This window comes from Sarcophilus harrisii, chromosome 2 (assembly GCF_902635505.1).
Source record: "Sarcophilus harrisii chromosome 2, mSarHar1.11, whole genome shotgun sequence".
Lineage (NCBI taxonomy): Eukaryota > Metazoa > Chordata > Mammalia > Dasyuromorphia > Dasyuridae > Sarcophilus > Sarcophilus harrisii.
The window spans coordinates 405,678,145-405,690,614 of record NC_045427.1 but is presented as its reverse complement, the minus strand read 5'-3'; the positions used below and the strand labels follow the sequence as shown (position 1 = coordinate 405,690,614).

Below are 12,470 nucleotides of genomic sequence, written 5' to 3'. Positions count from 1 at the left end.
TTCTGAGATACATTTAAATAGGAATTGTTTTATTCTTTTTATTTATATCCATTGTGCCTAGTACAGTGTGGCACATAGTAGGTGGAATACTTGTTGATTAGTTGTAACTAGTTATAGCTATCCCTCAACCTCCAGGGGGTATTGGAGGCTTTCTGCTTCCAGTGATTTTTTTTGTAACCCAGATAGTATTTGGAAGGGCAGGGAGCATCCCTGCAGGCAGATATCCTCCACCCCCAACTCCAGGTTGCTAGGACAGTGCCTCCAAGAAACTCCCAAGTACTCGATTCTGTTCTGGATTTTTACTCTGGATTACTGCTCATCTTGTCCCAGAGAGAAATGAAGAAGAGGATGTATTTCAAAATGAACTATGCACTCTTATTCCCTCTTCTTTCGTCTAAAGGATTCTAACAGCACAGCTTCATTTCTTCCCCCTCCCCCAACCTTAAAAAAATTAGTTTGGATTTCCCCCCTAGACTTTAGAAAAATTTTTAAAAATACCCACAATCATTAGTTGATCTCTATTCTGTGGGTACCTGCTCTTCTGAAGTCCATGTCCCTGGGGGATGCTGGGTCTCATACCTTACCATGTATGGGCACAGAGACTGCTTGAGGGTTGGGGAGCACAGGGCGAACCACAGCTGGAGGAGCCCTGTAAAAAAAGCTTCCTGCTGTAGCTCAGGCTGCTTCCTTGGGGCAGGCGTGGGGGTGGGGGAATGGAAAACTTCCTGGCTCCATCGGGCCTTCAGAAAAGAAGTTGTTCTCAAAGGTGAAGACAAATTCAGGAGCCAGTAGAGACTGTGAGTACCTTTCGGAGAGCACTTTCTAAAGCCTGTCTCAAAAAATTGTTTCTTCAAGGATAATTAGGGGATTTTGAGGGGGTAGGAGGCAGAAGCTTTGGAACTGTATAGCAGAGTATTGATTGGGTAGAAGGCATCAGATGTGGATGGGTAGGGAGGTCAGAGTTAAAAAAAAAAGCCAAATAAATTTCCTCTCTGAGCCATATATCCAGAGGCAGTGATAGCTGTGTTACTTAGGTCCCATCACAACCTTATTTATCATCAGGATATTGGGGATGATATAGAATTTAGAAGGAGGATGTCTCACTTGGAATACTCAGTGCCCTATCCCTCAGAATGGGGGCTCAGGGTCCCCAGAAGTTCAGAGAGGATGTCTAAGAGAAAAAGAGAGGGATAAAAAGAGACCCCATACTAATAAGAGTGAAAATTAATAATGAGTATCAGGTAGATATTAATATGAGAAGTCAGAGGTTTTCCCCTTAGCATTTTTTTTCTTTGCACAACACCTTCCTCCTACCTCCACCTCCAGAAAGGGATTCTATGCCCAAGGGAGTCACAGTGAAGGGCATCCATCCTAGAGCTGATGTGCAGTCTTGCTATTTATGTCTCTGGCTATGAACAAATTTATACCATCCTTAACCCATACAGTGAAGGAAGTCTAGAAAAGAAACTTATCCCATCTTTCAAATTACACCTCCTCCAAAAAGGCTTCATTGATGCCTGCCATTCCACTAAGAAATGATCTTTCTCTCTGACCTCATATGCCTTTTGTACTTATTATTATTATGTAGTCTATGCTAGTTATTGTGAACTTTTATATAGTACTGAATATTTGTTACATATATCATTTCATCTCCATTAGATTATAAATGCCATGACTTAATTTTCATTGTATCTCTTCCATTGCCTACCATAGTGCTTCACAGATTTAGAGTGGGAAATAAGGTAATTTAGTCCAATCACTTCACTTGACAGGTGAGGAAACTGAAGCCCAGGGCGGTTAAGTGACTGACTACCCAAGGTCATGCAGGTAGGTCCTCTGCTCCAAGGAATCTTTCTACTACATCATACTAGTGACTGGTTGCTATTAAATGAATGACACAGATTTAGACATCAAGACCAAGTGCCTCCCAGTAGAACCCCTGGAGTCAAACTGGGAAGCAGAACTTATATTTGAAGGTTATTTTTATAAGTGTTTAATTTCAACTATTTAACAAACTCCTCTATCTGAAGAGAATCCCAGAAGTGCTAAATGTCTTTAAAATCTGACATTAAAATCCATTTCCCTTTTCATACTTTCTCATTTCCCCTTCAGGAACTCCTTCCAACTTCACTCTATTGACTGAATGTTGATCCCCAGCTGCCTGACCATCTCACCCCCTCTCCAATTCTGATGCCCTTCCTATATCTTCCACTGTCTCCTGTTCATGCTTGTTGACTTTTCCAAATATCTCTCCTCTCTCAGAATTAACTTATCCACTGCCCTATTCCATCAAGACTCTGGTTTCTGAGTGCAAATAACTAGTTATTTAATAAATTAGCCAGTGGCAATGGAATAATGAGGGTAAATGGATTAATGTCTTTCATGTATGGTTCAATGGTAACAGATTTGGATTTGTAGTAGAGACAGTTAGGTGGCACAGTGTAAGAGCACTTGATCCAAAGTCAGGAAGACTCAAATTCAAATTTGGCCTCAGACATGTTTGTTGTGTGATTCAGAGGAAATAACCTATCATCTGTCTGCTTCAGTCTTCTCATCTGAAAATGGATATAATAATAGCACCTACTTTCCAGGATTGTTTTGAGGACAATAATATTTACAAAGTATTTTTTAAATCTTCAAGTGGTATAAAATACTAGATACATACACAGGCTATCCTCCAAAGTTATACAGTTTTAAGTTTCGACTGATTAGATATATACATTCAAATATATATATATATATATAAAAATAACTTTATATATATACATATATATACATATGTGTTTATACATATGTATATAAACACATACACAAAAATTCATATACACATCTATCTATATATGTGTGTACATATATATGTGTGTATTTGTGAATATATAATATATTGTATATACACCTCCAGTCCGATTTAAAACATAACTTCTCTTATTAACCATATAGTCTTGGACAAGTCATTCGATCTCTGTGAAACTTGATTGCCTCATTTGGAACATGAAATGGTTGTTTTATTTGGTCTCTAAAGTCCCTTCTGATTCTGAATTATCTAATCAAATATGATGGAGCTGTTGTTTCATGGGTACAGATATCCTCTGTTTACCTAAGGAGAAGACTGGGATGGGGATACTATTTTTGGTTGGGTCAATAGGTTTAATTTAGGAGGCAGTAAATTGTATATAATTTATAGTCTTATAGTTGTCTGAGCAGCAGAAAGCTTGTGCTATCACTGAGGTTGCTGATCTAGGATTTCCTTGTTTGACTGTCTAACCCCAGGACTGGCCAGACAGGACTATTTCTCAAAGTCAAGATGGGAAAAAATCTGGTGACAGCACAGATACGAGGAGAAACCCGTGCCCTGTGTCTGGGTGCACTCATGGTGGTGTGTTCTGCCATAACCTACTACATCCTGGGGACAACTGTGCTACCTTTATACCACAAGAGGTACCCAATATTCCTTTCCTTTCCATTGTTTCTCACTCTGGGAATTTGTATACCTTGTAAACTTTGCCTTTCCTTTTTCTACTCAGTGGAGAAAGGGCATTATAAAGTGGGATAAGATGGAGTCAGGTTTATGTGAAGCATAGAAAGCATCAAACAAATGGACTAATAATAAACCTTTCCTTTCTACTCCCTCTATACCAATCAAGTAGAAGTTAGCATCTCTGACCTTTCCTCATCTCTCCTTCTATCTGTCTTTCAATAAATGTTCTGGGAGAGTTTAAGTCTGCAAAAATTAAAGGGAATGAAATATTCTATGTTGAAACATTTCAATGTTTCTCAGAATCATAGAATTATAAGTAAAGGGACATCAGAGACCATCTAGTTCAACTCCTTCATTTTTTAAATGTGAAAACTGTGGCTCAAAGTGGTTAAATAAATTGCCATTCAAGTAGGAAGCAGCAAAGTTAAGAATCAAATCCAAATTCAAATCTTTGCAATGCTTCACACTGCCCAAAATTTATTCCAAGCATATCTGTTTAATCCCTCAATCCCTTTTTTGGCTACTGTTAACAAAATTTTCTTTTCAATTACTTTTCATTTTACAACTATCTTTTTTTAAAAAGACATTTTTACTGTAAAATGGGATTAACTATTTCTGAAAGCATTAAAGTGGCCTTGTTTTTGTCAACTATCCCAGTAGAACATGGTTTATAATGATGGCTAAAAAGGACCTGAAAGATCATTTTTGCCAACATTCCACTCTGCAGAAATCTTTTTGACAATATTCCTGACAGATGTCTATTTAACCTCTGAATACTTCCCATGATGGAAAGAATATTACTGTTATATGGAATCATTCTGTTTATAAACGCCTATAACTGTGAATATAGAATAATATAAATAAATAAATAAGGGATATATCATATATATTATGTATAGACATATATATACATATGTGTATATTTATAAAGAATATAAATTTTGATTACTTATACTTCACAAAGTATCTCAGAGTTGGGAGGCTAGATTTTTTTTTCTTCCCTACTTATTTATTTGATCATTGTTTTTGCTTTATACTGGGACAAAATTTTCATTTTTTTTTATTATAACTTTTTATTGACAGAATCCATGCCTGGGTAATTTTTTTTACAACATTATCCCTTGCACTCACTTCTGTTCTGACTTTTCCTCTCTCTCCCTCCACCCCCTCCCCCAGATGGCAAGCAGTCCCATACATGTTGAATGTAGGGACTAGCCTAGATACAATATATGTGTGAAGAACCAAACAGTTCTCCTGTTATACAGGAAAAATTGGATTCAGAAGGCAAAAATAACCTGGGAAGAAAAACAAAAATGCAAACAGTACATTCATTTCCCAGTGTTCTTTCTTTGGGTGTAGCTGCTTCTGTGGGACAAAATTTTCATTTGTGATTTCTTGAAATAAGGCTCTGGAAAACCAGGCTTTGGCAAAGTCCTTTGGGATTCAAATGGAGCTACTTAACTATGCCTTTAAAATCAATTTGCTCTGGCTCTCACTGTTTGACCAATAATAGGTCCCAACCCAAGCCTTACTTGCTCATTATTTGGGTTTTGCTGACTCAGAGTGAGTATAAATAATAATTGTTTCTGTATTGGTCAGAAACTTTGAGGGTCTTCCCCTTCCAGAATGAGTCTTTTGTGAAGGCAAAATTAGGCTAACTCTTTGCCTTAATTTTTACCTAGCCTTTAACTACCTAACTGGTGTTGCTTCAGATGAACTGAGACCTGGGAAAGACCTTAGTTTAAAAAAGCCACTGCAACCCCAAGGTTATCATTTCCATTCATCCTGACCCTTTTCTTGACACTGGACTCAGATGACTCTGGAGGAGAGAGTGAGGCTGATGTCTTTGCACAACTTAACCTCACTTAAATGCAATTCACTCTCAAGTCAAGACATCACCCTCTTGACGTCATTGATCCTCTTTGAGAACAACAGATATGATGTGTTTTTCCATATTGAGCTGCCTCTTAAATTGAACCTATTGACCCAGCCAGAGATAGTATCCTCATCCCAGTCTTCTATCCTGCAAGTCATCTCAGCTATGCTTCAAATTACATGATGGCCAGATCCCATTTCCATCCTGGTCATCTTGTCTGGAAGGCATTCCTGTTTGCCTTCTAACACCCTTTCCAACATAAGGGCTGAGGAAAGTGAGATGAGGGTGTAGGATGTTTTTCGGATCAGTAGTCTATGGTCTCTATGCTCAGACCAACATCAGGAGACATTAGAAGGAAATAGCTATCTCTTTCTTCAATATTATCAAGGCTAAAGCAGAGACTCACATAAATCATGAGCCCCAACATCCTGATTTACTTGACAAGAAATTGGAATTCTTCCTAGGACATTTTCTGTATACTAAGTTGAATTGGGAATCTTTACTGACATTCATTCTTTAAGCTTTCCTATGGAACCCCAAGGTTCAAGTTCTGCTATTAATTAGCTCTGTGATTTTGACTTAGCCATTTCCCCTATTGGGGTTCAATTTCCTCATCTCTGAAGTGACATTCATGACCTAGATCTCAAAGTTCCTTTCTCTCTTTGATACTTTTATTTTTTTCTCTGCTAAACATCAATCAGTGGATGCCATCTAGCTGCTTTTCCTTTCTATATAATTTAGAGGATACCTTACAAGGAACAGGAAAAAGGTATAGCATAGGTTTTTCTTGGGAGGTCCATCTTAATTGCTACCTGGTGGTAGCTGAGAGTAGTTAGGAAAACTATGGGAGTCAATTCTGGCACAGTGTCAGTGGCCACCAAAGTATGGCACTGCTCTTATTATTGTGTGTATTTGCGTTTCTCACAGTGTATGGACCAAGGTATCCAATTGTCACCTGCTTGAAGCAGACATACGGGACCATGAGAAGCTGGATGGCAAGAAGGTCCCCCAGTACCCATGTCTGTGGGTCAATGTGTCTGCCACTGGGAAGAGTGCCATTCTGTACCACACAGAGGAGACAAAAGAAAAAAACCGCCAGGTACGAACAAGAAAGTTGGTTTAGAAAATGTGGCATAGACATTGATGATGGAGATAGAGATAGATAAATATAGATAGATAGAAAGACATAATAAATGACAAATGTGTCATCTTGTCTCCCAGAGAAAACAAAGGGCAACCCAGGAAGCTATTCAGGCAAATGACTTGGAAGGGACCATCCAGAAAGCCAACTCTGAGAGATCTGAACATTAGAGAGTAGGAGGAATTGTGACTCTGGAGTGAGGGCACTTACGTTCAAGTCCTACCCTGTATGACTCTGCATAAGCCATTTAACCCTCCTAAATCTAGTTTCCTTATTTGTGAAATGAGGAAGTTGCATGAGATGACCCCAAAGTCCTCCTCCAACTCCACAGAAAATTGTCAGAACTGGACATAGGAATCCTGAATTGAGAGTTAAAATGTTATATCCTTTTTTTTTTTCTGGGAGCCTACATAAGGATGAAAAAATTCCATGAGTGTGTGCCTCACCAATCCCATACTATTAGCACTTATCTCATACATAATTTTCAAAAGAACCTTGAACCCACAAGCCAAGGGCATGAAACCATTAGTTCTGGGCAAGTAGGGGAGATGACTGATGTGACTTAGCACGTGCATTGGGGAGAAGTCCTGCAAATATCAGGATAACCGATTTACTTCTGGACCTTATTCATGCAATAGTTCCAATCAATTGACCTGGAAGGGGAGGTTGAGAGGGAAAAACAGGCATGATTCCAGACTCACTCTGGCAATGAAGGTGAGAATAAGCATGGATCCCACATTTTCCCCTTAAAAAGCTATCAGCTGTGTGTCAAGACAAATCTCTGGCTGGCCCTCAACGGGAAGTAGTTACAGTTTCCAGCTGATCATGGTGCTACCTTCTATTCATACATTGTAGCCAATTACAGCTTTAATAGGAGGTTGCAAATGGGGTGATTTGATAAGCCTCCCCCCTCACTGTTTGACTCTGCCAGACAGCTGCCCATTTGGTCCAGCTGCTTGTTCGGCATGAACTAATTTGTGGAATGGTCAGACAGGTGCAGAGGCATTCCTCAGGGACTAACCAAAAGGGCTCTGCAGCAAAGAGCAGAAGCACAGGAGAGAGAGATGTATATCTTCCTGGGTCAGGCCCTTCTTACATGTTTCATGTTCATGTGGGCTGGGGACTCCCGAGCCTCCTTATTCTCTCCAAGAAAGCTAGAGATGAGGTTGGGGCTTTAATGCAATGAAGTGTAAAGGAATATCAGAAGGAATGACCCGGGAAAACTTTAGGTTTGACTTCCAGAGTACTCTGAGACTGGCAGATGCTGAACATTTACATAATAATACATAAAATCCTTACCATCAATCCTTATTTTACAGTATTAAGTGCCTTGTAAAGGGTGAAACTTTAGGCGGGGACATATAATATTTAGGAGTTCTTAATGATTTTTTCTGTCATGGACCCCTTCAACAATCAGTGATACCTACAGAAACATTTCCACAATGATGTTTTTAAATGTATGCGGTAAAATCCATGAGATTTACCAAAGGATCCAAAGGAACCAATTATACTGAAATAAAGATGTAATTTTTTCCTATTCAAGTTCATAGACAAATCTGAAATCCACCTATGGACTTCTTTTGGATCTGTAGATTTTAAGGTTAAAGGTTCTTGGCATAATAGCTCCCTAGATTTATTAAGCCCTTCTCTTGCACAATTATAAATTCAGCTTGACAAAATCCTAGAGAGAGAGAGAAGGAAAAAGAGAGAGACAGAGACAGAGAGTAAGAAAGACAGAGTCAGAGAAGAGAGAGGGAGGGAGGAAGGAACATAGAGACAGAGAGAGAGAGAGAGAGACAGAGGCAAAAAGAGACAGAGAGACAGAGACAGAAACATACAAAGACACAGAAACAAAGAGAAATATTCTATAGGAGAAAGTTCCAGGGGAAAAGAGTGGATTTTGCCTATTTTGTAAGTCAGGATGAGGACGTTGGCTTCTCATGCAGGGTCTGCAGTGGTTAACAAGAGTAAGGGCTTCATAAATACTTGTTAACTTATAATAGCATGAGTTCACATTTCTATGGCATATAAAGGTTTTCAACCCCGTGAGACAGATAGTAAAGGTATTATTATCACTATTTTACAGTTGAGAAAACTGAGTCTTTTAGGGAATTGGACATAAAAGGTCTCCCAATCCATTGTGATCTCCCCTATGGTCAGAATAAGCTCAATATTACTATTAACATAATGTTCCTTCCTCCCAGTTTCCCAAATAAATTTTGCCCAGGCACAATAATTCCTACTTATAGCTTTGAATACTCAGACCTCAAAAAGATGAGCCCAGATATTCTGAGGCCAAACTAAAAAGGAAGTAGGCTGACTCCTCAGTCAATTAATCAAGAAGCATTTATTAAGCATTTACTCAGGACCAAGGCACTGAGGACAGAAAGACCTCCATTGAAACAATCCCTGTCTTAAGGACCTTATATTCTATTGAAGGAAAGAATGTGTTCATATACAAGTACACACAGAAAAAAATATATCTAAAATAAATACAAGGTGATTATATGAGTAGAAATATGAAGTAGTTAGTAATAGCAGTAGAAGGGTGAAGAAAAGCTTCCAATAGAAAATGGAAGTGTTGGGTGTATCTTCATTCTCTGAGCTTTTCTATAGGGTTTCATCCAGCTGACACAGTGGTAGTCCTATTCCTTCTTGTTTACCTGTCTATGTCTCCTTATACACAGTGTCCCCTCCCCTTCCAATATTGGGAGCTATGGGTGGGAGTCTTTCTGTTCCCAACTGTTTTACATCAGTATAGATTCTCTCATTCTCTTCTACAGTGTTCTTATATTCCTGAGAGCTTGGAGGACTATCAAGAAGCCAGGATAGATGTGGAGACCATCAGGGGCAGATTCAAAGAGCACCAGACTTTTCCCTGCTACTCAGACCCGGAGGAGATTGAGAGGAGTGTTCTACTTAGGAGAATATATACTCCCCAGACCTTATTCAAGTGGCTCTTTTGGCCCACTTTCATGCTAACTGGGGGAATATTCATTATCATGATGGTGAAAATCAATCAGGCTCTCTCCATGCTTGCAGCACAGAGATAGGAACCAATCAGCACCTCACAGCTGAGGCACAACTAAAATCTACAGCCCCCACCATACACACATTCTTTTTCAGATCTATGCATAACTCTTTCCCTGTACTTAGTCTCTCCTGCAGTTCAATGCAGCTGCCATTGTGAAATTAATATTTACCATGTCACACTCTTGCTTGAAAGCCTACCATAATCGTCTATCACCTATTGAATTAAGCTCAAAACTCCACACAAATTATGCCCCATTCTAGTTTAATAACTTTCTTTACCTAACACTCACTTTTAAGTGACAGCCTCTAGCCATATATGTCTCCTGAGTGAGCGCTAAGTGAAGCCGAGTTCTACTTCCCACTTTACCCATTCTTCTCTTCCCACATAGAATATAACCTCTCCATTCCTCTTGGACCATGAAAATCTTGGTTATCCTTCAAAGCCCAAAACTTAATTCCTCCATGAAGACCTCATTTAGCAGCTTCAGGACACAGAAATTCCTCTGGTTTTTTTTGTGATGCGAAACTCATAAAAACAACCAAATATATGTTACCTTCCATTGCTCTCTGATAGAAGACATTATGCTGGTTCATCTTCAGATGAGCCTTCTCTTCTATGTATCATGGTGCTAGGTATGGATCTGGGCTTCATAAATACTTGGTGACTTGAACTGATATTAGTTCATATTAATCTAGCCCTTGAACATCTATAAACTGCTTGATTTATACTCCTGTGAGAAAAGTAATAGAAATTCTCTTTTTTCTTATAGATGAGGAAACTGAGGCTCAGAAAGTTTCAGTATTTTTTCTAGGTAGTAGATGGGGCTAGAATTTGAAATTAAAACTTTTGATTCCAAGTCAAGCAATCTTTAAACTCTACCATGATGCCTTTACACACCCATGAATCTAAAGCATAGAAAGGCAGGAACAAGTTGTATACATAGATCTACATCTACTGACAGTACTCTCCTTCCCCTCACACCCTGTTGATAGAATTGGGAGGTTCCCAGCTAGAAAAAGCTACTAAGTGGGAACCTCCTTGTCTCTTCCCTGCCACAAGTCACAATAGGAGGTGGCTGATGAATTCTAGTTGGCTTCAAGAGAAGCTCCCTTCCATTTTCCAAATCCCTGGCTACTTTCCCCTTGGCCTTTTCCAAGTACTATTCCCCTATCATCACTCCTGCTGGAGGAAACTCTAAATCCCTGCTCCATTCCTCAGTTTAGGAGTAGAAAAATATTTGAAATTTCCCAATTCTTCATGGGTAGTAGTCACTCTTATGCTTTCTTATACACTTTGATACATCTTAAGGACTTTAGGTTCTTTCTAGCTACCCTTCTGCTGAATCCTCCCATCTTGCATTATCTCTTCTGGTTAGAATGTTAGCTCCTTAAGAGTAAAAAAGTCTTCTTTTCTATTTCTATTCCCCAGCATTTATCACACTACTCAGGACATATTTCATCATTAATAAATTATTTTTCACTCATTCATTCATCCTCACAAGTCCTACCCAGCAGACTTCCCTTTAAGACCCTGCAGCTACAAAAGGTGTGTTTAGATAGCTGAGTCTGTGTATTTCCATATTCCCTTAGAGGAAGCAGAGGCAGGAAGGAAGATCCTTAGAATCAGCCCGGGATTCTCTTTCCTTTGATTGTGATGTAGTAACACTATGGACTATAATATGTTGAAATATTCTCTTGGCAACTTGGCAAATCAGATTTTTAGAGCATGTCTTAGTTCAATAGAACCTTAGGAAATATAAGCTCTTCTAATGTAACATTAGATCCTTGAAGTCAAAGACTGTATCATTTTTGTCTTTGTATTTCCAGGACCCAAAGCAGATTCTGCCTATTAAGCAGGGACTTAATGAATAAATGATTATTGATTGACTAAATTAAATTCAGTTTTTAACACATCTGTGATAGGCTTTTTGCACTTTGACCCTTGGGATCACTAATTTGGAGGAAATTCTTTATAAACATGATTAAGTAATTGTACTGAGTGCAATTTAAAGTGAATCTCCTCAATATTCTCCTGTCCCTTGGAAATTTTCAGTATGAGACCCACAGGCTGATATAAGCAATATGTATTTGTTCTGATCCAGACCTATCATCTCATCTTCAATATCAATATATACCAGCATCTCATCTGCAACATGTAATTTTAAAATTTTATTTTAATGGGATTTTATTTTTTCAAATACATGAAAAGATAGTTTTAAACATTCACCTTCACAAACCCTTGTATTCTAGATTTTTCTCCCTCTTTGCCTCCCTTCTCCCTCAGCAAGACATCAAGCAATCTGATATAGCTTAAATGTATGCAATTCTTCTAAACATATTTCCATATTCATCAGGCTGAGCAAAAAAAATCAGATCAAAAGGGAAAATCATATGAGAAAAGCAAACAAACAACAACAAAAAGTGAAAATACTATTCTCTGATCCACATTCAGTCTCCATAGTTCTCTTTCTGGATATGGATGGTGCTTTCCATCAAAAGTCTTTTGGAATCAGAATGAAGAATAACTTACCCAAAGTCACATAGATAAATAACAACAATGATAATATATATATATATATATATATATATATATATATATATATATATATATACTATCATTTATATGGAATTTAAGGTTTGCACAGTACTTCTCAAATATTATATCATTTTATCCTCACAACAACCCTGGGAGGTAGGTATGCCATTCCCATTTTACAGATGAGGAAAATGAGATAGAGAGTTAGTGACTTATCCAGGTTCACATAACTTGCAAGTGTCTGAAGCCAACTTTTAAACTCGAGTCTTCTTAAATCCAGGTCCATCCATGGCCCTACTTAGCTGCTTAGGTGAGATGATCTACCCAAGTTCAGACAGTTCAGATAGAAACCAAGTTTTTCTGATTCTTGACACTAGCTCTCTGTTCCTTTTGCCACAATTAATTC

General features: G+C 38.4%; 1 protein-coding gene across 2 annotated transcripts; it reads left to right on the top strand.

Moving 5' to 3' along the window:
- The first annotated feature begins 574 nt into the window (after positions 1 to 574).
- KCNMB1 (potassium calcium-activated channel subfamily M regulatory beta subunit 1) lies at positions 575 to 11,734 on the top strand. Of its 2 annotated transcripts, XM_031953647.1 has the most exons (5): positions 575 to 797; positions 1,773 to 1,827; positions 3,271 to 3,438; positions 6,282 to 6,453; positions 9,279 to 11,734. In XM_031953647.1, exons 3-5 carry the CDS (start codon positions 3,305 to 3,307, stop codon positions 9,546 to 9,548), a joined length of 576 nt encoding a protein of 191 aa, XP_031809507.1. In that variant the 5' UTR covers positions 575 to 797; positions 1,773 to 1,827; positions 3,271 to 3,304; the 3' UTR covers positions 9,549 to 11,734. The 2 variants fall into 2 exon arrangements, with proteins under 2 accessions (XP_031809507.1, XP_003756862.1); XM_003756814.2 differs by lacking the exon at positions 1,773 to 1,827.
- The last annotated feature ends 736 nt before the right edge of the window (positions 11,735 to 12,470 follow it).

Coding starts and splice junctions, on each gene's coding strand:
- KCNMB1 (XM_003756814.2), top strand. CDS start 3,305: ATGGGAAAAAATCTGGTGACAGCACAGATACGAGGAGAAACCCGTGCC. Junction 3,439..6,281: donor CTACCTTTATACCACAAGAG/GTACCCAATATT, acceptor CGTTTCTCACAG/TGTATGGACCAAGGTATCCA. Junction 6,454..9,278: donor CAAAAGAAAAAAACCGCCAG/GTACGAACAAGA, acceptor TCTCTTCTACAG/TGTTCTTATATTCCTGAGAG.